Raw genomic sequence first — 25,065 nt, forward strand, 5'->3', positions numbered from 1 at the left:
CAATCTCTCCTGACCGTCCATTTCAAATAGTGGCCGCAGACATAACAGAGTTGCCAATTTCTACCAAGGGTAACCGTTATGTTCTAGTAATGATGGACCTGTACACAAAGTTTGTCAACCTCTACCCACTGAAGGATCAAACGGCTGTCTCAGTAGCAGGCTGCATCTTTGACCACTACATTCCACAACATGGTGTCCCTGAGGCCCTACACTCTGACCAGGGCAGACAGTTTGAATCCGACCTAATAAAGCACCTTTGTAATTTGCTATCAATCAAGAAGCTTCGTACGTCCCCTTATCACGCCCAATGCGACGGGGCCGTTGAGCGCTTTAATCGTACTCTGAAAGATGAACTTTCCAAACATCTATTTGCGTCGGGCACAGAGTGGGACGAACACCTCCCGCAGGTGGCATTGGCTTATAACACCACCAAGCACACTAGTACGGGATTGACACCCTTCTTTTTGGTTCATGGCCGTGAGGCACGCATTTCCCTGGACACACTGCTCCAGGATAATAATGCTCTTAGTACAGCGACAGCGGGCACGCCAGCAGCATATGCTAACAAGCTGCGCAAAAGATTGACCTCTGCTTACCGTTCTGCAACTGCTTACCGAGACAGGGCGCAAGAACAACAACGCCTGAACTACGATCGTCATTTAAAATACACTCCTTATAAACGTGGTGACTTGGTGCTAGTGGATGATCCTGCCCACCGACACAACAAACTGTGTCCACGTTGGGTGGGCCCCTATGAGATTTTACAACCAATATGCCCCTCTGGTATTTCCACCCCTGTTAATTTTGAAGTACGGGATGTATCCAGACCTTGTGCAAAAGCAAAAATCATTCATTACAATCGCATGAAACCTTACATCACAGACTCGAAGAACACACACGCCCTTACTCCCCCTTCCTGCCCTGTTAAGCCGAATACCCTGAATACATTATCAGGACTCCTCCCACCTCACACTACACCGGTGACACCGGGACTCCCTGCACCCCAGGTTCCATTGGAGTCCACACCATTTCCCCAGTTGCAACCTCACATTCAACAACCCAGCACCCCACAACCCTCCAGCTCTACTCAAAATGCACAGGACAGCCATGTTACCCTGAACCCTGAACTGCTTCCTCTAACACTGTGCACACCTGAAGCTGGACCATCAACAGGTGCTTATGAGGTTCCTGACACTCCAGTGTCTACTCGGGATCTGCTCCCCAGGACACGCCGGCTGCCTTACCATTTGAAGGACTTTGCACTTTACTGATTTGCTAAATGTTCTTTGTTATCATGTGTTCTTTATATCATGTGCAAAGTTGAATCAATGGGAATCTTTATTTAGAGCATGCTTATGTGTATATGTATGTATGTGTATATATATATATATATATGTATATGTGTATGTATATGTATATATATAAATATATATGTATATTGATGCTTTTAGGGGTCTATTCAAGTTATATGTTTTAGTATTGCTAAACATGTTTTTGTTAATTTCAACCCCCCTTTGATACAGATGTTGGAAAACATTTTATTAAGAAAAAGAAATGGTGGTTGTCTTAAGGACTATGTTATAGAAATGAGGACATTTCTTGTTGGGTAAGGGAGTATTATGTAGGAAGTGGAATTTAAGAGTTATAATGTTCTATGACTTTAAATAGGATGTGGGATAATATCGCGAGAATGCGCCCCGCGATTTAGATCGCGGGAGAAAATCAATCTGGGCAGTTGTGATAGTACAGGGGAAGAGATGAGATGCACTCTTTAATCTGCTGCGGCCATTCTCTGAATTGTTCAATAAACAAGTTTTGTCATCACCGGAGCTCCTTGTCAGTGTCCTCCCTACAGTGGTGATAACCCAATAAAAGGAACGAAGCCAAGAACCCGCGGAACAGCGCTGGGTAAGAGAATTAAAGATAGAGGATACCACACGCGCGTTACATATGTATAGGTTGTACATCATTGAAAAAACTAAAGGTACTCATTATTCTAATTCATAAGTGAAACATATTTATTTTTGCATTTTTCAGAACTGCAGATTTCTGTTTTCCAGTTTGAAAAGTTTAGTCGGAGCAACGTCACGGAATCAGACGTCAGCGCGGGCTTTCCGGTCCATGTATGAGCTGGTGGGGACATGCTGACATCGACCGCTCCGAGCGATTCTCGATATATATTCATGACATAAAGCTCATTCAGTCCAATCCCAGCGATGTAGTATGCATACAAGATAATTTAGTTAATATACATGAGATAGTCAAGAATTCTGTCAGGCTCCTCATCTTCCATCATTATTGTATTTTAGGAAAGTTTTGAAAGCAGCGTACGAAAAGTCAAGGAGGAAAGTGAGGCGTTGTGCTGATACGAAGTAACGTGGGCGCCGAGTGAGCTGTAACCGGGCGCCGTCTGCTGAAGCCTTTGCTACCAAAGGCTCGGTAAAGTAAAATTAACCTGAGGAATCGCACGCCGAACCTGCAAGTGTTGACCATCTCATTTATGTCAGGAGTGCAAAATAACCGATCTATAGGCTAATGAACAATATTTTCGATGAAATAACAAGAATCAAAAGCCACCTTTTCGTTTTATTTGTGGTCATAGCCATGCACTAAACCGCATGTGTTCGGGCTCTAAGTGAAACAGCATGCTGCATATTTGGACAAATATAGATTTAGCTGCCGAGTGATAGACAGCGCGGATCGTCAAGGCAACCGAGCGCGTCGCTCTGTGATTCAGATGCGCGGGAAAGACTATGAAACCTCAAACCCCTTCGCTTTTACCGATTTAGAATTATGCTGCCTTCACGTGCCATCGGAAATTGTATCATTCCGACTTCTGAAGTCGTGATTATGAAATCATTGCATTCAAGTTTCAAAATGTGAGAGCGTTCATGTGCAATTTTTACCTAGGAAACTCGTATTTACGATAACTCCGAGAGCACCTGAAGGCAGCATTACACCTCTATCGCATTGCAAGCATGTTTGTGAGTGGTTCATGTTCTCTTAGTCTTATCACGTCGGCGCGTTGTTCATCTCGCCAAACAGCGTGCATATTTGGACAAATATAGTTTAATTATCACGTTTGCAAAATATTTTGTCATACAGAATAACATTTATTTTCATTTCTCACTGAATGCTGATTTGAAGAGGTGAAAAACTTGTGTTCTCTGTTGCACGCCACTTAATGTCTCATAGATCTCTCATTCGCTGTACTCATCCCTCATTTAATCTCACTGTTGTAAACAATGCCAACTGCAACCAAGAACATGTCTCAGAACCGCTGTAACTGCTGCTGTTGGTATCGCTAATCTTAATGCACATAATGACACTCTCCTATTTATGCAAACCATTCCCTCTTTCCACACAATACCCATCCCACCTTTTCACAGTCGACCACTCCCCTTTTAACAAGCCTTTTCAAATCGAAGGTGTGAAAAAACACAGCTGCAGCAGGGGGGTTTCATGACCCTTTAACAATAGTAGAGTTTCATCCTCCTCAGCATCATTACCTTTGACACCTGGCTGCGAGGAAGTCATGTTCAATGTCGCTGTTTCAGCAGAAAAAAAAAAATGAACACACAAATACACACCAATGATAGGTTTAGATAAAGATGTTGATGCATCAGATTGATTGCAGTGCTTCATGTTTTTCAGTTCAAACAAATGTTGGGAGAAAAGCAGATCTGGTTCTAATTCAAAGGTGTATCATTACCTGTCCGTGGTGTTGCACTAGTTGGTGTCTGGCCTATTACAGAAAGAGAGAGAGAGTATTCAAGTCTTTTACAGTTCCAGAAACTGATTTCTTCATTTGAATGTTTTTTTTTCCCAGACAAAGTTACAAAGTTCTAAATGAGGCTAAATGTTCTCATAGCTTTTGATTGACTTTTCCCAAGAACACCTCCAGGTCTGGTTCTAATTCAAAGGTGTATAATTACCTGTCCGTGGTGCTGCACTAGTTGATGTTTGGCCTACTACAAAAAGAGAAAGATGATTAAAATTTATTATAGAAACAGAATGGAGCTCTTCATTTGCATAGTCTTTCCCAGTGTTGTGTTAAATGACCCGCTAACTTCCCCAAATGATATATTGACTTCTCATGATAATTACATGTCAGAAATTGTGATTAATATGCGTGACTTGTACTGTATGTTCAAGTCCTGCAGAAGCAGCACGACAAAAAGTCCAAGAAAGAGATCCGCAAAGAAAAGAAGAAGATCAAGCATGAACCAGGGCCAGGAGACCTTTCTACAGAGGGGAACACGAATGATGAGATTGCTAAGAAAGATTGAGATATTTATTACATATCACACCTGTCCCGGACTCCATTTCCCATGATCCTCCCTGACCCAAACCTGAACTTACTTCCTGTTCATCTCTCCCGCTCTCCCCGGATTCCCTGCATCTGGTCCTCATCATCTACGCTCCCTTAATATTGAACTCACTCCCAGCAATTCATGTGTGTTCTAATGTTAATCCTAATGTTGCTTTGTTCCTCAGTGTTGATAACGTGTGTGTTGTGGTCATTGTATTAATAAGGCCGTTTTTGTGGAAGCTCCGAATCTTCTCTTCCCTGCTGTATGACACATCCTTAACAGAAGAACGGACTAAACTGCCAGGACTTCCACTACAAGATGGATTGCTGCGTCACCCTGATCTCTTCCATGTCTCCACTGAGAGACTCTTCAGTGGTGGATCACCTGTGTGGGCTCAGGCAGGACGTACGCCCTCTGGAGAGGTACGTGGTGGAATTTGCTGAGCTGTCTAGGTTAATTGGCCAGATACTCCTTTGAAAAAGTTTTTTCTGATGGGCCTGGATGAGGACACTATTCGTTTTGTTGAACATGCCTGTTCCTTTTCCCAAGTCAAGTCGATAAATCTGATTCAGTTTTTAAATTGTTCTTAATTCAAAGTTGGAGAGGTTCAAGAAAGAAAGTGTCTATCTCGTCTGGTCCCCTCAGAAAAAACACACGGTCTAGTCAGTTCACCCACATCCATTTTCCTCCCCCTATCCCTCCAGTGTGTCTCCCTGTATAGTCTGGCCTGCCCCAAAGACCAAAAAGGGGAGGAGGAGGGCCACTGCAAAGCGCCTCTGCATGATTGCGTCATGAAACACGTGTGTAATCAGTCCAATGGAAAGATGTATAACTGGTGTGAAATTATTTATTGATTTGTTTTGACTTTTGTATTTTTTCTTCTATATTCGATTTTTTTATGGTTTATACTAATGTTTATTTATATCTTGTAAACAGAAGGGTTTAATGTACTTCACAAAATTAAATCCTGCGAAATCACTCACACTTCCCCTGAGAAAGGTGGGGAGGTTGGCGGCGGCCTCGGGCGCAATCTTCCTAAGGTAAGACGGATCTGAGGACCATCATTATCTCGAAGAAGGCACGCAGCCTAAGAAGCTCTTTTATAGAAGCCTATAAAATCTAAGAAGCTCTGACACCCCCCCGAGGCCAGGTCTTGCTTCAGCCTTTCTACAGAAGCTCGCAGCGTCTGTTTGCCAGTATGCTTTGTACCTTGCGGATCTATGATGTCACTCACCTATGGCGTTTCATCTCTCCATTGGACTGATTAAACACGTGCTTCACGATGCAATCACGCAGAGGCATTCACAAAGCGGTGACGCAGCGTCTCATTCCCTATTTAGGGAACTAAGGTTACAGTCATAACCGAGATGTTCTATTCACTTCACCATTTACATTTACATTTACATTTAATCATTTAGCAGACACACAAATACACACCAATGATAGGTTTAGATAAAGATGTTGATGCATCAGATTGATTGCAGTGCTTCATGTTTTTCAGTTCAAACAAATGTTGGGAGAAAAGCAGATCTGGTTCTAATTCAAAGGTGTATCATTACCTGTCCGTGGTGTTGCACTAGTTGGTGTCTGGCCTATTACAGAAAGAGAGAGAGAGTATTCAAGTCTTTTACAGTTCCAGAAACTGATTTCTTCATTTGAATCGTTTTTCCCAGACAAAGTTACAAAGTTCTAAATGAGGCTAAATGTTCTCATAGCTTTTGATTGACTTTTCCCAAGAACACCTTCAGGTCTGGTTCTAATTCAAAGGTGTATAATTACCTGTCCGTGGTGCTGCACTAGTTGATGTTTGGCCTACTACAAAAAGAGAAAGATGATTAAAATTTATTATAGAAACAGAATGGAGCTCTTCATTTGCATGGTCTTTCCCAGTGTTATGTTAAATGACCCGCTAACTTCCCCAAATGATATATTGACTTCTCATGATAATTACATGTCAGAAATTGTGATTAATATGCGTGACTTGTACTGTATGTTCAAGTCCTGCAGAAGCAGCACGACAAAAAGTCCAAGAAAGAGATCCGCAAAGAAAAGAAGAAGATCAAGCATGAACCAGGGCCAGGAGACCTTTCTACAGAGGGGAACACGAATGATGAGATTGCTAAGAAAGATTGAGATATTTATTACATATCACACCTGTCCCGGACTCCATTTCCCATGATCCTCCCTGACCCAAACCTGAACTCACTTCCTGTTCATCTCTCCCGCTCTCCCCGGATTCCCTGCATCTGGTCCTCATCATCTACGCTCCCTTAATATTGAACTCACTCCCAGCACTTCATGTGTGTTCTAATGTTAATCCTAATGTTGCTTTGTTCCTCAGTGTTGATAACGTGTGTGTTGTGGTCATTGTATTAATAAGGCCGTTTTTGTGGAAGCTCCGAATCTTCTCTTCCCTGCTGTATGACACATCCTTAACAGAAGAACGGACTAAACTGCCAGGACTTCCACTACAAGATGGATTGCTGCGTCACCCTGATCTCTTCCATGTCTCCACTGAGAGACTCTTCAGTGGTGGATCACCTGTGTGGGCTCAGGCAGGACGTACGCCCTCTGGAGAGGTACGTGGTGGAATTTGCTGAGCTGTCTAGGTTAATTGGCCAGATACTCCTTTGAAAAAGTTTTTTCTGATGGGCCTGGATGAGGACACTATTCGTTTTGTTGAACACGCCTGTTCCTTTTCCCAAGTCAAGTCGATAAATCTGATTCAGTTTTTAAATTGTTCTTAATTCAAAGTTGGAGAGGTTGAAGAAAGAAAGTGTCTATCTCGTCTGGTCCCCTCAGAAAAAACACACGGTCTAGTCAGTCCACCCACATCCATTTTCCTCCCCCTATCCCTCCAGTGTGTCTCCCTGTATAGTCTGGCCTGCCCCAAAGACCAAAAAGTGGAGGAGGAGGGCCACTGCAAAGCGCCTCTGCATGATTGCGTCATGAAACACGTGTGTAATCAGTCCAATGGAAAGATGTATAACTGGTGTGAAATTATTTATTGATTTGTTTTGACTTTTGTATTTTTTCTTCTATATTCTATTTTTTTATGGTTTATACTAATGTGTATTTATATCTTGTAAACAGAAGGGTTTAATGTACTTCATAAAATTAAATCCTGCGAAATCACTCACACTTCCCCTGAGAAAGGTGGGGAGGTTTGGTGGCGGCCTCGGGCGCAATCTTCCTAAGGTAAGACGGATCTGAGGACCATCATTATCTCGAAGAAGGCACGCAGCCTAAGAAGCTCTTTTATAGAAGCCTATAAAATCTAAGAAGCTCTGACACCCCCTCGAGTTCAGGTCTTGCTTCAGCCTTTCTACAGAAGCTAGCAGCGTCTGTTTGCCAGTATGCTTTGTACCTTGCGGATCTATGATGTCACTCACCTATGGCGTTTCATCTCTCCATTGGACTGATTAAACACGTGCTTCACGATGCAATCATGCAGAGGCATTCACAAAGCGGTGACGCAGCGTCTCATTCCCTATTTAGGGAACTAAGGTTACAGTCATAACCGAGACGTTCTATTCACTTCACCATTTACATTTACATTTACATTTAATCATTTAGCAGACGCTTTTATCCAAAGCGACTTACAAAAAAGGGGAGAGTAATAGAAGCAACGGAACAGACAAGGCCAAAAACCTGTAAGAGCTGTAAGAAATCTCAATTAATTAGCACAATACACAACAATTTTTATTTTTATTTTTATTTTTTTAAAGACAGACATCTACAACAAAAACTCACGTCCGCAAAGTGCCGAACACTGGATTTTGATAGCTATGATAACAACCCATTAGGACTAAGGCTGTTGCCCCAGCTGTTGTCGTTAATGCAGATTCAGTGGCCCAATGGGTTGGTTTTGTATTCTAGCTAAACGCGCAGCAATAGCCATCTACAACAAAAACTCACGTACGCAATATACAGAACACTGGATTCTGATAGTTATGATAACTATGTAACATACCCGCCTGAAGGCACAAATCCGGATGAGAGACGTAGATATGATCCAGGAGTGTGCGCTTTTGGTCGTTGCTGTGGTGATCAGTAAGTGCTATTCTGTATTGGTCAAGTGCAAATTGAAAAGATGTGTCTTAAGATGTTTTTTAAGAATGGCTACAGACTCGGCAGCACGAATTGAGATCGGCAGGTCATTCCACCAGGTGGGAACGGTCCAGGAAAATGTCCGTGAGAGCGATTTCATGCCTCTTTGGGATGGAACCACGAGGCGCCGCTCGCTCGCAGAACGCAAGCTTCTGGAGGGTGTGTAAGTCTGAGCAAGTGAATTTAGGTATATTGGTGCAGAGCCAGAGGTTGTTTTGTAGGCGATAACTAGTGCCTTGAATTTGATGCGAGCAGCCATTGGCAACCAGTGCAGTTTGATGAAGAGAGGCGTAACATGCGCTCTCTTCGGCTCATTAAAGACCACTCTCGCCGCTGCATTCTGGATCAGCTGCAAGGGTTTGATAGTGCATGCTGGAAGCCCAGCCAGAAGAGCATTACAATAATCCAGTCTGGAGAGAACAAGAGCTTGAACCAGGAGTTGTGCAGCCTGTTCTGATAGGAAGGGTCTAATCTTTCTAATGTTGTATAAAGCAAATCTGCAGGACCGGGCTGTTGCAGTTATGTGGTCAGTGAAGTTTAACTGGTCATCAATCACAACTCCAAGGTTTCTTGCTGTCCTTGATGGAGTTATGGTCGATGAACCAAGCTGAATGGAGAAATTTTGATGAAGTGCTGGGTTGGTTGAGAAAACAAGTAATTCTGTCTTTGCAAGATTGAGTTTAAGATGATGCTCTTTCATCCAGTCAGAAATGTCTGTCAGACAGGCAGCGATACGAACACTGACTGTAGGATCATCTGGTTGAAATGAGAAGTAGAGTTGAGTGTCATCAGCATAGCAGTGATAGGAGAAGCCGTGTTTCTGAATGACAGAACCTAATGATGACATGTAGATGGAGAAGAGATCCCCGTCCTCTTAAGTGTTGACAGGAGGATCTGGTGGTTAACTGTGTCAAAAGCAGCAGACAGATCCAGCAGAATGAGCACTGAGGATTTGGAAGCTGCTTTTGCCAGTCTCAGTGCCTCAGTTACCGAGAGCAAGGCAGTCTCGGTCGAATGGCCGCTTTTGAAGCCGGATTGGTTGTTGTCTAGGAGGTTGTCCCGTTCAAGAAACATAGAGAGTTGATTGAACACAACTCGCTCAAGGGTCTTTGCAATGAAAGGCAGAAGGGATACCGGTCGGTAGTTTTCTAAAAGTGCTGGATTCAGAGAGGGTTTCTTAAGCAGTGGGGTTACCCGAGCCTGCTTAAATGCTGTGGGAAAGGTGCCCGTGTGAAGAGAAGTGTTGACAATGTGAGTGAGTGCAGGAGTGATTGAAGAAGAAATAGCCTGAAGGAGGTGAGTGGGAATAGGATCAAGTGGACAGGTAGTAGGGTGATTGGAAAGGATGAGTTTAGAAATATCTGCCTCGGAGAGTGGAGAGAAGGATGGAAGCGTGTTCGTGTTAGTTGTTGAGATGTGCGTGTCAGTTAGTGATGAGGAGAACTGTTTGCTAATGAGAGCTGTTTTGTTGGTGAAAAATGATGCAAAGTCATCAGCTGTAAGAGTTGATGAAGGAGGGGAGTAGGAGGACAAAGGAGAGAGGAGAATGTTTTAAAGAGTTGGCGAGAGTCAGAGCAATTGTTGATTTTGTTGTGGTAGTATGTTGTTTTAGCAGTGGAGACATTTGTAGAGAAAGAAGAGAGAAGAGACTGATAAAAGGCAAGGTCAGTATTGTTTTTAGATTTATGCCATTTCCTCTCTGCCGCCCTGAGTCCAGAGCGATGTTCACGGAGAACTTCAGACAGCCAGGGGGCAGATGGGGTGGGGCGGGCTGGTCTGGATGAAAGGGGGCAAAAACTGTCTAAGGAGGATGTTAGAGTGGAGCAAAGAGTGTCGGTAGCACTGTTAGTGTCCAGTGCTGAGAACTGAGCAGGTGGAGAGAGTGAAGATGAAACCATAGTGGATCACCAGTCATAATGTTATGCCTGATCAGTGTATACTGTACAACATCCCAAGTATACATCAGTATAAATGTGTTTGACTCACCTTGGCAGACGACTCCAGCATCTTCACCGTGCCCACAGTCATGTGATCCCCATGCATTTGATGAGCAGTTTGTCAGTGTAGATTCATTCCCACGGCACTGGACATTATCCAGCCATATTTGTCCAGAACCTTGTCCAAAGTAAGCATTACTCTTTGCCTCTATAACACTCCCACAGCCCAGTTCTCGACACACCACTGCTGCGTCTGCAGAATCCCACAGATCATCACACACTGTTCCCCATATTCCATTATGGAGAATCTCCACTCTTCCAGAACAGCGGTTGGGTCCATTCACCAACTTTACAGCTATTAGTCAAAAAAACAATTAAGATAGAAGAACAGATTATTATATATTTTTTTGTTGGTTATTTTATTTTTATTTTTTCAAATTTTAATAGATAACAAAGAAATAAAAGTGGAGTTTCATCCTCCTCACCATCATTGCCAATAACATTTGTCTGTTTACATTCCTATTTATTGATATTCATTATTAGCATTGTTTTATTCTTGCTTAATCTGAGATTTTTATTGTTTGTTATGGTATTTTACTAGCTGTGCTTTGCTATAGGTCTTAATGTTTCACTTTGTCCCATGTTTACCTCAGTACTTTATTTCGTTTCTCTCATGTACTCATGTAATGAAATGACAATAAATAATCCTTTAATCCTTGAACCATTTTCAGAGACTTTGGCATTGTTGTATATTATCAGTATATGATTTTCAAACTTGAATTACAGGTAATTTAGCTGATGTTAGTTAATAACAACAAACCTTTCATTCATTTATTAGTTTGATACTACATAAGGTTCTTCGCTTTATTAGATTCAGAGGAACAACAATTTATCTTTCCATGAGATCATATAACTCTACCATAGCCAAAGCCTACTTAATCAATTTTATTTTTATGCCTTTAATGCACTTTATTCCTTATAATTTATGGTGTTAATTTAGTAGTCGTGCTGATTTACTCTTGTTTATCTTTCTGTTAATAACATTTATTTTCCTACACCTGTGTCGTCCTTGTGTCGACAATACAGTAAAGAGGCTCTGCAAGTTAATAATGTCTCACCAATCTTTCAGATAATTCGGTTGACCAACTCCCTCCAGTTTACATTAATCCCAAATGATTGAACAGGCCCTGATGAGAGTGTTCTCATACTGCTAAATCCTTGACTGGGGCCTTGGACTAAGAGAGGGGCAATTGATCATAACTGGCCACACCTTAAATTATGTGTGATCCATAAAATACAATTTGTGGTGAGATGAGCACCAATCACAACACACCAGTTATATAAATGTGTTTGACCCACCTTGGCAGACGACTCCAGCATCTTCACCGTGCACACAGTCATGTGATCCCCATGCATTTGATGAACAGTTCGCCAGTGTAGATTCACTCCCACTACACTGGACATTATCCAACCATATTTGTCCAGAACCTTGTCCAAAGTAAGCATTACTCTTTGCCTCTATAACACTCCCACAGCCCAGTTCTCGACACACCACTGCCGCGTCTGCAGAATCCCACTGATCATCACACACTGTTCCCCATATTCCATTATGGAGAATCTCCACTCTTCCAGAACAGAGGTTGGGTCCATTCACCAACTTTACAGCTATTAGTCACAAAACAATTAAGATAGAAGAACCGATTATTCGTTTTTCATTGTTTATTATTTTTTTGTTTGGTTGTATATTCAATGAGATACAAACAAAGTGTTAACAATAGTGGAGTTTCATCCTCCTCAGCATCATTACCTTTGACACCTGGCTGCGAGGCAGTCGTGCTCAATGTCGCTGTTGCAGCAGAAAAAAAAAATGAACACACAAATACACAACAATGATAGGTTTAGATAAAGATGTTGATGCATCAGATTGATTGCAGTGCTTCATGTTTTTCAGTTCAAACAAATGTTGGGAGAAAAGCAGATCTGGTTCTAATTCAAAGGTGTATCATTACCTGTCCGTGGTGTTGCACTAGTTGGTGTCTGGCCTATTACAGAAAGAGAGAGAGAGTATTCAAGTCTTTTAAAGTTCCAGAAACTGATTTCTTCATTTGAATGGTTTTTCCCAGACAAAGTTACAAAGTTCTAAATGAGGCTAAATGTTCTCATAGCTTTTGATTGACTTTTCCCAAGAACACCTCCAGGTCTGGTTCTAATTCAAAGGTGTATAATTACCTGTCCGTGGTGCTGCACTAGTTGATGTTTGGCCTACTACAAAAAGAGAAAGATGATTAAAATATATTATAGAAACAGAATGGAGCTCTTCATTTGCATGGTCTTTCCCAGTGTTGTGTTAAATGACCCGCTAACTTCCCCAAATGATATATTGACTTCTCATGATAATTACATGTCAGAAATTGTGATTAATATGCGTGACTTGTACTGTATGTTCAAGTCCTGCAGAAGCAGCACGACAAAAAGTCCAAGAAAGAGATCCGCAAAGAAAAGAAGAAGATCAAGCATGAACCAGGGCCAGGAGACCTTTCTACAGAGGGAAACACGAATGATGAGATTGCTAAGAAAGATTGAGATATTTATTACATATCACACCTGTCCCGGACTCCATTTCCCATGATCCTCCCTGACCCAAACCTGAACTCACTTCCTGTTCATCTCTCCCGCTCTCCACGGATTCCCTGCATCTGGTCCTCATCATCTACGCTCCCTTAATATTGAACTCACTCCCAGCACTTCATGTGTGTTCTAATGTTAATCCTAATGTTGCTTTGTTCCTCAGTGTTGATAACGTGTGTGTTGTGGTCATTGTATTAATAAGGCCGTTTTTGTGGAAGCTCCGAATCTTCTCTTCCCTGCTGTATGACACATCCTTAACAGAAGAACGGACTAAACTGCCAGGACTTCCACTATACAAGATGGATTGCTGCGTCACCCTGATCTCTTCCATGTCTCCACTGAGAGACTCTTCAGTTGTGGATCACCTGTGTGGGCTCAGGCAGGACGTACGCCCTCTGGAGAGGTATGTGGTGGAATTTGCTGAGCTGTCTAGGTTAAATGGCCAGATACTCCTTTGAAAAAGTTTTTTCTGATGGGCCTGGATGAGGACACTATTCGTTTTGTTGAACACGCCTGTTCCTTTTCCCAAGTCAAGTCGATAAATCTGATTCAGTTTTTAAATTGTTCTTAATTCAAAGTTGGAGAGTTTGAAGAAAGAAAGTGTCTATCTCGTCTGGTCCCCTCAGAAAAAACACACAGTCTAGTCAGTCCACCCACATCCTTTTTCCTCCCCCTATCCCTCCAGTGTGTCTCCCTGTATAGTCTGGCCTGCCCCAAAGACCAAAAAGGGGAGGAGGAGGGCCACTGCAAAGCGCCTCTGCATGATTGCGTCATGAAACACGTGTGTAATCAGTCCAATGGAAAGATGTATAACTGGTGTGAAATTATTTATTGATTTGTTTTGACTTTTGTATTTTTTCTTCTATATTCTATTTTTTTATGGTTTATACTAATGTTTATTTATATCTTGTAAACAGAAGGGTTTAATGTACTTCATAAAATTAAATCCTGCGAAATCACTCACACTTCCCCTGAGAAAGGTGGGGAGGTTGGCGGCGGCCTCGGGCCCAATCTTCCTAAGGTAAGACGGATCTGAGGACCATCATTATCTCGAAGAAGGCACGCAGCCTAAGAAGCTCTTTTATAGAAGCCTATAAAATCTAAGAAGCTCTGACACCCCCCCGAGGCCAGGTCTTGCTTCAGCCTTTCTACAGAAGCTAGCAGCGTCTGTTTGCCAGTATGCTTTGTACCTTGCGGATCTATGATGTCACTCACCTATGGCGTTTCATCTCTCCATTGGACTGATTAAACACGTGCTTCACGATGCAATCACGCAGAGGCATTCACAAAGCGGTGACGCAGCGTCTTATTCCCTATTTAGGGAACTAAGGTTACAGTCATAACCGAGACGTTCTATTCACTTCACCATTTACATGTACATTTACATTTAATCATTTAGCAGACGCTTTTATCCAAAGCGACTTACAAAAAAGGGGAGAGTAATAGAAGCAACGGAACAGACAAGGCCAAAAACCTGTAAGAGCTGTAAGAAATCTCAATTAATTAGCACAATATACAACAATTTTTTTTTTATTATTTTTTTTTTTTAAAGACAGACATCTACAACAAAAACTCACGTCCGCAAAGTGCCGAACACTGGATTTTGATAGCTATGATAACAACCCATTAGGACTAAGGCTGTTGCCCCAGCTGTTGTCGTTAATGCAGATTCAGTGGCCCAATGGGTTGGTTTTGTATTCTAGCTAAACGCGCAGCAATAGCCATCTACAACAAAAACTCACGTACGCAATATACAGAACACTGGATTCTGATAGTTATGATAACTATGTAACATACCCGCCTGAAGGCACAAATCCGGATGAGAGACATAGATATGATCCAGGAGTGTGCGCTTTTGGTCGTTGCTGTGGTGATCAGTAAGTGCTATTCTGTATTGGTCAAGTGCAAATTGAAAAGATGTGTCTTAAGATGTTTTTTAAGAATGGCTACAGACTCGGCAGCACGAATTGAGATCGGCAGGTCATTCCACCAGGTGGGAACGGTCCAGGAAAATGTCCGTGAGAGCGATTTCATGCCTCTTTGGGATGGAACCACGAGGCGCCGCTCGCTCGCAGAACGCAAGCTTCTGGAGGGTGTGTAAGTCTGAGCAAGTGAATTTAGGTATATTGGTGCAGAGCCAGAGGTTGTTTTGTAGGCGATAACTAGTGCCTTGAATTTGATGCGAGCAGCCATTGGCAACCAGTGCAGTTTGATGAAGAGAGGCGTAACATGCGCTCTCTTCGGCTCATTAAAGACCACTCTCGCCGCTGCATTCTGGATCAGCTGCAAGGGTTTGATAGTGCATGCTGGAAGCCCAGCCAGAAGAGCATTACAATAATCCAGTCTGGAGAGAACAAGAGCTTGAACCAGGAGTTGTGCAGCCTGTTCTGATAGGAAGGGTCTAATCTTTCTAATGTTGTATAAAGCAAATCTGCAGGACCGGGCTGTTGCAGTTATGTGGTCAGTGAAGTTTAACTGGTCATCAATCACAACTCCAAGGTTTCTTGCTGTCCTTGATGGAGTTATGGTCGATGAACCAAGCTGAATGGAGAAATTTTGATGAAGTGCTGGGTTGGTTGAGAAAACAAGTAATTCTGTCTTTGCAAGATTGAGTTTAAGATGATGCTCTTTCATCCAGTCAGAAATGTCTGTCAGACAGGCAGCGATACGAACACTGACTGTAGGATCATCTGGTTGAAATGAGAAGTAGAGTTGAGTGTCATCCGCATAGCAGTGATAGGAGAAGCCGTGTTTCTGAATGACAGAACCTAATGATGACATGTAGATGGAGAAGAGAAGTGGTCCAAGGACTGAGCCCTGTGGAACCCCAGTAGCTAGATGATGTGACTTAGACACTTCACCTCTCCATGACACCCTGTAGGACCTACCAGAGAGGTAAGACCTGAACCACTGGAGAGCAGATCCTGAGATCCCCGTCCTCTTAAGTGTTGACAGGAGGATCTGGTGGTTAACTGTGTCAAAAGCAGCAGACAGATCCAGCAGAATGAGCACTGAGGATTTGGAAGCTGCTTTTGCCAGTCTCAGTGCCTCAGTTACCGAGAGCAAGGCAGTCTCGGTCGAATGGCCGCTTTTGAAGCCGGATTGGTTGTTGTCTAGGAGGTTGTCCCGTTCAAGAAACATAGAGAGTTGATTGAACACAACTCGCTCAAGGGTCTTTGCAATGAAAGGCAGAAGGGATACCGGTCGGTAGTTTTCTAAAAGTGCTGGATTCAGAGAGGGTTTCTTAAGCAGTGGGGTTACCCGAGCCTGCTTAAATGCTGTGGGAAAGGTGCCCGTGTGAAGAGAAGTGTTGACAATGTGAGTGAGTGCAGGAGTGATTGAAGAAGAAATAGCCTGAAGGAGGTGAGTGGGAATAGGATCAAGTGGACAGGTAGTAGGGTGATTGGAAAGGATGAGTTTAGAAATATCTGCCTCGGAGAGTGGAGAGAAGGATGGAAGCGTGTTCGTGTTAGTTGTTGAGATGTGCGTGTCAGTTAGTGATGAGGAGAACTGTTTGCTAATGAGAGCTGTTTTGTTGGTGAAAAATGATGCAAAGTCATCAGCTGTAAGAGTTGATGAAGGAGGGGGAGTAGGAGGACAAAGGAGAGAGGAGAATGTTTTAAAGAGTTGGCGAGAGTCAGAGCAATTGTTGATTTTGTTGTGGTAGTATGTTGTTTTAGCAGTGGAGACATTTGTAGAGAAAGAAGAGAGAAGAGACTGATAAAAGGCAAGGTCAGTATTGTTTTTAGATTTATGCCATTTCCTCTCTGCCGCCCTGAGTCCAGAGCGATGTTCACGGAGAACTTCAGACAGCCAGGGGGCAGATGGGGTGGGGCGGGCTGGTCTGGATGAAAGGGGGCAAAAACTGTCTAAGGAGGATGTTAGAGTGGAGCAAAGAGTGTCGGTAGCACTGTTAGTGTCCAGTGCTGAGAACTGAGCAGGTGGAGGGAGTGAAGATGAAACCATAGTGGATCACCAGTCATAATGTTATGCCTGATCAGTGTATACTGTACAACATCCCAAGTATACATCAGTATAAATGTGTTTGACTCACCTTGGCAGACGACTCCAGCATCTTCACCGTGCCCACAGTCATGTGATCCCCATGCATTTGATGAGCAGTTTGTCAGTGTAGATTCGTTCCCACGGCACTGGACATTATCCAGCCATATTTGTCCAGAACCTTGTCCAAAGTAAGCATTACTCTTTGCCTCTATAACACTCCCACAGCCCAGTTCTCTACACACCACTGCCGCGTCTGCAGAATCCCACAGATCATCACACACTGTTCCCCATATTCCATTATGGAGAATCTCCACTCTTCCAGAACAGCGGTTGGGTCCATTCACCAACTTTACAGCTATTAGTCAAAAAAACAATTAAGATAGAAGAACAGATTATTATATATTTTTTTGTTGGTTATTTTATTTTTATTTTTTCAAATTTTAATAGATAACAAAGAAATAAAAGTGGAGTTTCATCCTCCTCACCATCATTGCCAATAACATTTGTCTGTTTACATTCCTATTTATTGATATTCATTATTAGCATTGTTTTATTCTTGCTTAATCTGAGATTTTTATTGTTTGTTATGGTATTTTATTAGCTGTGCTTAGCTATAGGTCTTAATGTTTCACTTTGTCCCATGTTTACCTCAGTACTTTATTTCGTTTCTCTCATGTACTCATGTAATGAAATGACAATAAATAATCCTTTAATCCTTGAACCATTTTCAGAGACTTTGGCATTGTTGTATATTATCAGTATATGATTTTCAAACTTGAATTACAGGTAATTTAGCTGATGTTAGTTAATAACAACAAACCTTTCATTCATTTATTAGTTTGATACTACATAAGCTTTATTAGATTCAGAGGAACAACAATTTATCTTTCCATGAGATCATATAACTCTACCATAGCCAAAGCCTACTTAATCAATTTTATTTTTATGCCTTTAATGCACTTTATTCCTTATAATTTATGGTGTTAATTTAGTAGTCGTGCTGATTTACTCTTGTTTATCTTTCTGTTAATAACATTTATTTTCCTACACCTGTGTCGTCCTTGTGTCGACAATACAGTAAAGAGGCTTTGCAAGTTAATAATGTCTCACCAATCTTTCAGATAATTCGGTTGACCAACTCCCTCCAGTTTACATTAATCCCAAATGATTGAACAGGCCCTGATGAGAGTGTTCTCATACTGCTAAATCCTTGACTGGGCAATTGATCATAACTGGCCACACCTTAAATTATGTGTGATCCATAAAATACAATTTGTGGTGAGATGAGCACCAATCACAACACACCAGTTATATAAATGTGTTTGACCCACCTTGGCAGACGACTCCAGCATCTTCACCGTGCACACAGTCATGTGATCCCCATGCATTTGATGAACAGTTCGCCAGTGTAGATTCACTCCCACTACACTGGACATTATCCAACCATATTTGTCCAGAACCTTGTCCAAAGTAAGCATTACTCTTTGCCTCTATAACACTCCCACAGCCCAGTTCTCGACACACCACTGCCGCGTCTGCAGAATCCCAAAGATCATCACACACTGTTCCCCATATTCCATTATGGAGAATCTCCACTCTTCCAGAACAGAGGTTGGGTCCATTCACCAACTTTACAGCTATTAGTCACAAAACAATTAAGATAGAAGAACAGATTATTAGTTTTTTGTTGTTTATTATTATTTTTTTGTTTGGTTGTATATTCAATGAGATACAAACAAAGTGTTAACAATAGTGGAGTTTCATCCTCCTCAGCATCATTACCTTTGATACCTGGCTGCGAGGCAGTCGTGCTCAATGTCGCTGTTGCAGCAGAAAAAAAAAATGAACACACAAATACACAACAATGATAGGTTTAGATAAAGATGTTGATGCATCAGATTGATTGCAGTGCTTCATGTTTTTCAGTTCAAACAAATGTTGGGAGAAAAGCAGATCTGGTTCTAATTCAAAGGTGTATCATTACCTGTCCGTGGTGCTGCACTAGTTGATGTTTGGCCTACTACAAAAAGAGAAAGATGATTAAAATATATTATAGAAACAGAATGGAGCTCTTCATTTGCATGGTCTTTCCCAGTGTTGTGTTAAATGACCCGCTAACTTCCCCAAATGATATATTGATTTCTCATGATAATTACATGTCAGAAATTGTGATTAATATGCGTGACTTGTACTGTATGTTCAAGTCCTGCAGAAGCAGCACGACAAAAAGTCCAAGAAAGAGATCCGCAAAGAAAAGAAGAAGATCAAGCATGAACCAGGGCCAGGAGACCTTTCTACAGAGGGGAACACGAATGATGAGATTGCTAAGAAAGATTGAGATATTTATTACATATCACACCTGTCCCGGACTCCATTTCCCATGATCCTCCCTGACCCAAACCTGAACTCACTTCCTGTTCATCTCTCCCGCTCTCCCCGGATTCCCTGCATCTGGTCCTCATCATCTACGCTCCCTTAATATTGAACTCACTCCCAGCACTTCATGTGTGTTCTAATGTTAATCCTAATGTTGCTTTGTTCCTCAGTGTTGATAACGTGTGTGTTGTGGTCATTGTATTAATAAGGCCGTTTTTGTGGAAGCTCCGAATCTTCTCTTCCCTGCTGTATGACACATCCTTAACAGAAGAACGGACTAAACTGCCAGGACTTCCACTACAAGTTGGATTGCTGCGTCACCCTGATCTCTTCCATGTCTCCACTGAGAGACTCTTCAGTGGTGGATCACCTGTGTGGGCTCAGGCAGGACGTACGCCCTCTGGAGAGGTACGTGGTGGAATTTGCTGAGCTGTCTAGGTTAATTGGCCAGATACTCCTTTGAAAAAGTTTTTTCTGATGGGCCTGGATGAGGACACTATTCGTTTTGTTGAACACGCCTGTTCCTTTTCCCAAGTCAAGTCGATAAATCTGATTCAGTTTTTAAATTGTTCTTAATTCAAAGTTGGAGAGGTTCAAGAAAGAAAGTGTCTATCTCGTCTGGTCCCCTCAGAAAAACACACGGTCTAGTCAGTTCACCCACATCCATTTTCCTCCCCCTATCCCTCCAGTGTGTCTCCCTGTATAGTCTGGCCTGCCCCAAAGACCAAAAAGGGGAGGAGGAGGGCCACTGCAAAGCGCCTCTGCATGATTGCGTCATGAAACACGTGTGTAATCAGTCCAATGGAAAGATGTATAACTGGTGTGAAATTATTTATTGATTTGTTTTGACTTTTGTATTTTTTCTTCTATATTATATTTTTTTATGGTTTATACTAATGTTTATTTATATCTTGTAAACAGAAGGGTTTAATGTACTTCACAAAATTAAATCCTGCGAAATCACTCACACTTCCCCTGAGAAAGGTGGGGAGGTTGGCGGCGGCCTCGGGCGCAATCTTCCTAAGGTAAGACGGATCTGAGGACCATCATTATCTCGAAGAAGGCACGCAGCCTAAGAAGCTCTTTTATAGAAGCCTATAAAATCTAAGAAGCTCTGACACCCCCCCGAGGCCAGGTCTTGCTTCAGCCTTTCTACAGAAGCTAGCAGCGTCTGTTTGCCAGTATGCTTTGTACCTTGCGGATCTATGATGTCACTCACCTATGGCGTTTCATCTCTCCATTGGACTGATTAAACACGTGCTTCACGATGCAATCATGCAGAGGCATTCACAAAGTGGTGACGCAGCGTCTCATTCCCTATTTAGGGAACTAAGTTTACAGTCATAACAGAGACGTTCTATTCACTTCACCAGTCATAATGTTATGCCTGATCAGTGTATACTGTACAACATCCCAAGTATACATCAGTATAAATGTGTTTGACTCACCTTGGCAGACGACTCCAGCATCTTCATGATGCCTACAGTCATGTGATCCCCATGCATTTGATGAGCAGTTTGTCAGTGTAGATTCATTCCCACGGCACTGGACATTATCCAACCATATTTGTCCAGAACCTTGTCCAAAGTAAGCATTACTCTTTGCCTCTATAACACTCCCACAGCCCAGTTCTCTACACACCACTGCCGCGTCTGCAGAATCCCACAGATCATCACACACTGTTCCCCATATTCCATTATGGAGAATCTCCACTCTTCCAGAACAGCGGTTGGGTCCATTCACCAACTTTACAGCTATTAGTCAAAAAAACAATTAAGAGAGAAGAACAGATTATTCGATTTTTTTTGTTGGTTATTTTTTTGTTAGTTATTTTTTATTTTTTAATAGATAAAGAAATAAAAGTGGAGTTTCATCCTCCTCACCATCATTGCCAATAACATTTGTCTGTTTACATTCCTATTTATTGATATTCATTATTAGCATTGTCTTATTCTTTCTTAATCTGAGATTTTTATTGTTTGTTATGGTATTTTATTAGCTGTGCTTAGCTATAGGTCTTAATGTTTCACTTTGTCCCATGTTTACCTCAGTACTTTATTTCGTTTCTCTCATGTACTCATGTAATGAAATGACAACAAACAATCCTTTAATCCTTGAACCATTTTCAGAGACTTTGGTATTGTTGTATATTATCAGTATATGATTTTCAAACTTGAATTACAGGTAATTTAGCTGATGTTAGTTAATAACAACAAACCTTTCATTCATTTATTAGTTTGATACTACATAAGGTTCTTCGCTTTATTAGATTCAGAGGAACAACAATGTATCTTTCCATAAGATCATATAACTCTACCATAGCCAAAGCCTACTTAATCAATTTTATTTTTATGCCTCTAATGAACTTTATTCCTTATAATTTATGGTGTTAATTTAGTAGTCGTGCTGATTTACTCTTGTTTATCTTTCTGTTAATAAAATGTATTTTCTTACACTTGTGTCGTCCTTGTGTTGATAATACAGTAAAGAGGCTCTGCAAGTTAATAATGTCTCACCAATCTTTCAGATAATTCGGTTGACCAACTCCCTCCAGTTTACATTAATCCCAAATGATTGAACAGGCCCCTGATGGGAGTGTTCTCATACTGCTAAATCCTTGACTGGGGCCTTGGACTAAGAGAGGGGCAATTGATCATAACTGATCACACCTTAAATTATGTGTGATCCATAAAATACAATATCTGTGGTGAGATGAGCACCAATCACAACACACCAGTTATATAAATGTGTTTGACCCACCTTGGCAGACGACTCCAGCATCTTCACCGTGCACACAGTCATGTGATCCCCATGCATTTGATGAACAGTTCGCCAGTGTAGATTCACTCCCACTACACTGGACATTATCCAACCATATTTGTCCAGAACCTTGTCCAAAGTAAGCATTACTCTTTGCCTCTATAACACTCCCACAGCCCAGTTCTCGACACACCACTGCCGCGTCTGCAGAATCCCACAGATCATCACACACTGTTCCCCATATTCCATTATGGAGAATCTCCACTCTTCCAGAACAGAGGTTGGGTCCATTCACCAACTTTACAGCTATTAGTCACAAAACAATTAAGATAGAAGAACCGATTATTCGTTTTTCATTGTTTATTATTTTTTTGTTTGGTTGTATATTCAATGAGATACAAACAAAGTGTTAACAATAGTGGAGTTTCATCCTCCTCAGCATCATTACCTTTGACACCTGCCTGCGAGGCAGTCGTGCTCAATGTCGCTGTTGCAGCAGAAAAAAAAAATGAACACACAAATACACACAAATGATAGGTTTAGATAAAGATGTTGATGCATCAGATTGATTGCAGTGCTTCATGTTTTTCAGTTCAAACAAATGTTGGGAGAAAAGCAGATCTGGTTCTAATTCAAAGGTGTATCATTACCTGTCCGTGGTGTTGCACTAGTTGGTGTCTGGCCTATTACAGAAAGAGAGAGAGAGAGTATTCAAGTCTTTTACAGTTCCAGAAACGGATTTCTTCATTTGAATGGTCTTTCCTAGACAAAGTTACAAAGTTCTAAATGAGGCTAAATGTTCTCTTAGCATTTGATTGACTTTTCCCAAGAACACCTCCAGGTCTGGTTCTAATTCAAAGGTGTATAATTACCTGTCCGTGGTGCGGCACTAGTTTGTGCTGGGCCTATTACAAAAAGAGAAAGATGATTAAAGTATATTACAGAAACAGAATGGAGCTCTTCATTTGCATGGTCTTTCCCAGTGTTGTGTTAAATGACCCGCCAAGTTCCCACAATTATATAGTGACTTCTCATGATAATTCCATGTCAAAAATTGTGATTGATATGAGTGACTCGTATGTTCAAGACCTGCAGAAGCAGCACAAGAAAAAGTCCAAGAAAGAGATCCGCAAAGAAAAGTAGTGGTATCGGAAAAGAAGATCAAGCATGAACCAGGGTCAGGAGACCTTTCTACAGAGGGGAACATGATGAGATTGCTAAGAAAGATTGAGAGATCTTACAGTTATCACTTTATTTAAATGATGTTGGTTCACAAAAAGTTTGATGGGGAAATTTAACAGGTAGTGTGTAAAGGAAGAGTGTTGCATCCGATTAAAGCGATAGGGTGTTTTTACAGATATGCTACAAGTTTTTTTGTGGGTGTTTTTCAGCTTTTTCAACAAGCTTTGAAGTGCATAAAGATGACATATGTGTTACATGCTAGTGCAGGTGGGAGTTAGACAAGCTTTTATTTTTACCTTTTAAGGTCCATAATGGAGGATCTTTTTTATCCTGTTTCAATAAAAGTGTGACACATATTCGTGTTCAAGGCCAAACTTCGTGGTGAAGACTACACGTGTTTATGTTGTAATTTTTAGGCTGAAACTTTGCTAAGTAAAGAAAAGCCTTGAATGGGGCAATTCTCTTTTCTACCTCAGGTAGAAGTAGCAAGTGAGTTCCCTTTATCGAGGGAACTTCACACTGCGTCGGAACGACGAAATGGGGATGCTCCCTAAGCATCAGCGGCTCTGAAGTCTGAATTGAAACTAGACCAATCCGATTGGCGTGCGTGATGACGTCATTGTGACGGCGTACCCGGAAGTATAAAAGGGGAGCCGGCGCATAATGGCGGCAGTCTTTGCTCTTCAGCAGACGCTCTCTGTTACATTGTCTGTCTATTTACTGTTGTTCTGTCCAGTTGCGATTGATTGTGTGATTGAGTAGTTTAAAAAGTGTGAAAGAGAAAGTATGGAAAGAGAGTTCAAGCAGTGTGTGCATCCTTGCCCTCGTTACATCTCGGGCTCGGATACACACATGCTTTGTGTGCAGTGTCTGGGTGTTCAGCACGCTCGGGCGGCTCTCGAGGGAGCCGCCTGTGAACATTGCGAGCAGCTGACACTCAGACTGCTCCGCTCTCGGCTGGCCGTGTTCGATGAGACCGGCCAGCCTCGGCGGCTCGGCGTCGCAGATCATGGGGCTCACAGCGGGACTTGTCAGAGGGTTTTGGGACTGCTGCGGCACCTTCCCAATCCTCCTCTGACAGTTCTGATGATCTTCCTCCCTGTGTGGAAGCCCGCTCTGTGGCATCTTCCCCCGGGGGGGAGGGTCAGATGCTTGTTCTCTCCGGTTCTGAGGAGCTGGAGGGCGCGGGCATCGAAGCGGGGGATGAAGCGGGAATCTGTACGTTTCATCCGCCCGCCCATGAGGAGCTGGTTGAGGTGTTGACCCGGGCGGTGGCCAAATTAAAGATCGAGTGGCCACAAGAAACGCAGGAAGTCCAGCCACCCAGCAGGCTGGACGACCGGTTTCTTTCGCACCGGGTCCAAACACCGCGCCGGGGCTTACCTTTCTTCCCAGATCTGCACGCTGAGGTGTGCAGATCGTGGAAGAAGCCCTACTCCTCGCGTGTTTCCAATCCCCCAGTGTTGGATTATTCCAATGTCCTGGGGGCACGCGAGGCGGGCTATGGGGCGATGCCGCGGGTGGAAAATGCTCTCGCGAGCTATCTTTCGCCCGAATCGGCATCGTCCCTGAAAGCTCCGGTGCTGCCCACCAAGCCATGTCGTGACACCTCGGCTTTGGTTGGCAAGGCTTATATGGCGGCTGGGCGGGCTGGTAGTTCCCTGCACACCCTTTCCATTCTGCAGGCCTACCAGGCCGACCTCCTGAAAGAGTTGGACGAGGGGGAAGGTCCCTCTCCGGAGGACATTTTAGAG

At 42.4% G+C, this 25,065-nt stretch overlaps 2 protein-coding genes across 2 annotated transcripts in view; both read right to left on the minus strand.

Annotated features, from left to right (window-relative positions):
- LOC137064349 (deleted in malignant brain tumors 1 protein-like) overlaps positions 1-19,455 on the minus strand; it is a 34,649-nt gene extending 15,194 nt beyond the window's left edge. Inside the window, exons 1-5 of the mRNA XM_067435706.1 lie at positions 19,353-19,455; positions 18,325-18,630; positions 17,043-17,348; positions 11,720-12,025; positions 10,410-10,715 (exon numbers count right to left, since the gene is read on the minus strand). Of these exons, the coding sequence (XP_067291807.1) occupies positions 10,410-10,715; positions 11,720-12,025; positions 17,043-17,348; positions 18,325-18,630; positions 19,353-19,455 (1,327 nt within the window). The remainder of the gene's footprint in view (positions 1-10,409; positions 10,716-11,719; positions 12,026-17,042; positions 17,349-18,324; positions 18,631-19,352) is intronic.
- Positions 19,456-20,642: 1,187 nt separating this feature from the next.
- LOC137064350 (deleted in malignant brain tumors 1 protein-like) overlaps positions 20,643-25,065 on the minus strand; it is a 615,344-nt gene continuing 610,921 nt past the window's right edge. The window contains exons 14-16 of the mRNA XM_067435707.1: positions 22,130-22,435; positions 20,818-21,123; positions 20,643-20,686 (exon numbers count right to left, since the gene is read on the minus strand). Coding sequence (XP_067291808.1) covers positions 20,643-20,686; positions 20,818-21,123; positions 22,130-22,435 — 656 coding nt within the window. The remainder of the gene's footprint in view (positions 20,687-20,817; positions 21,124-22,129; positions 22,436-25,065) is intronic.

The sequence above is a fragment of the Pseudorasbora parva genome, chromosome 25 (assembly GCF_024679245.1).
Source record: "Pseudorasbora parva isolate DD20220531a chromosome 25, ASM2467924v1, whole genome shotgun sequence".
Lineage (NCBI taxonomy): Eukaryota > Metazoa > Chordata > Actinopteri > Cypriniformes > Gobionidae > Pseudorasbora > Pseudorasbora parva.